The 2248-nt window shown below is 61.0% G+C and overlaps 1 protein-coding gene across 1 annotated transcript in view; it reads right to left on the reverse strand.

The window, feature by feature from the left end:
- Positions 1 to 2247, reverse strand: part of Kcnc3 (potassium voltage-gated channel subfamily C member 3) — a gene marked incomplete at its 5' end in the record, with an annotated part of 11023 nt that extends 8776 nt beyond the window's left edge. The window contains one exon of the mRNA XM_010640872.1: positions 2227 to 2247. Coding sequence (XP_010639174.1) covers positions 2227 to 2247 — 21 coding nt within the window. The remainder of the gene's footprint in view (positions 1 to 2226) is intronic.
- Position 2248: the final 1 nt, after the last annotated feature.

The raw sequence follows: 2248 nt of genomic DNA on the forward strand, positions 1-2248 counted from the left end.
CGCGCAGCCGCAGTGGCTGGGCACCGTCTTAACCCTTTTGGGGCTGCAGCCCAGGAGGCAGCGCGCAGCCGCAGAGCTGTGCTTCCCGACAGAGGCCGCGGGCCGGGCTCGGTTAACTCCTTTCCTCCCAAGACACAGGGGAGAGGTGGGAACCCGCCGCAGTGCACAGCCGCAGGGTTGGACAGCGTGGGCCGGTTTAACCCCTTTCCCCAGGGGGGCTCAAAAGCAGAAGAAATATGAAGAGGGCATGGAGTCCCTGTAAGGAGGAAAGGAGAGAGTACAAGGAAAGGAGAAAGTAGGGCCAGACCCTGCCCTAGGCATTGGCCGGAGCTCCCAACTCTCAAGCAGTCTTATTCAGAGACTCTAAAGTGCTCGGCGCACCGTAGATCCCCAGTGAAATATCTGTGCAGTCAATGAATGACCTCCGTAGCTGTCCCGGCCCCCTAGCCAGACCATCACCGAAGAACCCCACTTCCTCCCTCCCCCCTCACCTCAGCACCCTTCCCGGGGGTCACGGGAGGGAAGGGCGCCCCGGGCCGTGGGGGAGGGGCTGCTCGCAGGCCTCAGGGGCATCTCGGGCCAAGTCCTTCCGCACCTCTTCCTTCCCACACCCCCCACTCAACCCTAAATCTCGCCAGCTCAGCGCTTCCCAGGGACCAAACTTTCTGCGGAGCCTCCAGGCCCCCCTCCCCCTCACTCCCTCCCCCGGCGAATGCGGCACTGCGGCTCCGCGTCCTTCCTGGCCCAGGACGCGGCACCGTGGGGGGAGGGGGCCGGGACCGGCTCCTGGGGGTTTGGGCCTCCAGGGGGATGAAAGAGGCCCCCGGGATCGCTCTGCTCTCCCCCCTTTCCAGTCCCCCCCCACTTAGAACTGCTCCCCTCTCTCTTTCCACACACCCTCTGGGGTGTTCTGGGCTGGGAGGAAGTTGAGGAGGAAGAGGTTGGGGAGGACCAGGGGGAGGGTAGCCACTAGGCCCGAGAAGTTACAGGCCCTTAAGGAAGTTTTCTGGGAGACATGGAGAGCTCTAGGGAGGGAATCCTAGATTTTGAGGGAGATAGGGCTGGAGGAAAGAAAGGCTACAGTGGGCTCTTTGGATCACTATGGCAGAGGGCAAGAGGCTGCGCAGCCCAGTCTTGGGCTTTGGGAAGGGGAGCATCAGAAACAGAGAAAGCAGGGCTGGACAAAGGAAAACAGGGCAGGTGGAAAGATCCTGAGGAAGGGGAGAAAGAGTGGGAGCTATTTTGAGAAGTTTCTGGGCTGATGACTAGAGCGAGGTTCCAGAGGTTTGAGGTGAGAGATGAAGTTCTAGAATAAGAGGCAAAGTCACTTGACAGAGGAGGAAAGGGAGTAGCTGACTTTGGAAGGGGGAGATCTCAGAGACCAAGTGTAGTGTGCAGTTGAAAGGACAGAAGGGAGAAGCGGGGGTGAGGAAGAGAGATTCCGGTGGACACACGGGGTTCTCAAAAGGAAACGCTAGAGAGCATGGGGTTCTGGAGGCAGGAGGAGGAGCAGGAAAGACTTGGGGATGCCCAGAGCTTTACAGGGAAAGTTTATTGGGGTGAGAGGTGGCAAGGGGTAAGGAATAAGGGTCAGGAACAGAGACGGTGGCAGGGAAGGGCGAGGAGGAAAGGTGCCCCAAGACTCAGCTCTGCAGCGTGGAAGGGGAAATCGTCCTGGCTGGTGAAAGGGGGCAGGAGGACCAGAGAGATCGAGGCCGCACCAAGGCAGGGCCTTTCTGAGACTTGATGGGGGTGAGGGCGAGGGCAGGGGTCAAGAACAAACAGGAGATCTGAATTTGGAGAGGGGTCCTGGGAGACAGGCCCGGAGGACCTAGCTCACTCTGGGGGCAGAGAAGGGGATATCTCCGGAGGGGCTGGAGTGCACCAAGGAACCGAGGCCCAGGAGAGGGTCTTGGGGTGGCCAAGAGTGGTGAGGAGACGTCTGCAGGGAGAGCTGTGAAGGTCTTCCGAGGATCCGGGACAAGATGAGCTCGTGCAAAGGAGACCCCTGAAGTTCACGGTCAGGAGGGACTTTCTAAGGGTCCGGGGTGGCCTGGGGCAGGCCTGACTCTGAAGGCTCGCGAGATGTCTTTGAGGGACCCGAAGGATGGCCGGGAGGTGGGGTGTTGAAAGGAGGAGGGGAGGGTCCGGGTGGGCTTGGGATGGGCGCACCCGAAGGTCTGGGGGTGCCCGGAGAGGGTGCGGAGGACCCCGGGAGCGGCTCACCCTGGCAGCCCGCGACGAGTAG

Source organism: Fukomys damarensis, unplaced genomic scaffold, assembly GCF_012274545.1.
Source record: "Fukomys damarensis isolate Sample0158 unplaced genomic scaffold, DMR_v1.0_HiC HiC_scaffold_19, whole genome shotgun sequence".
In the NCBI taxonomy this organism is placed as follows: domain Eukaryota; kingdom Metazoa; phylum Chordata; class Mammalia; order Rodentia; family Bathyergidae; genus Fukomys; species Fukomys damarensis.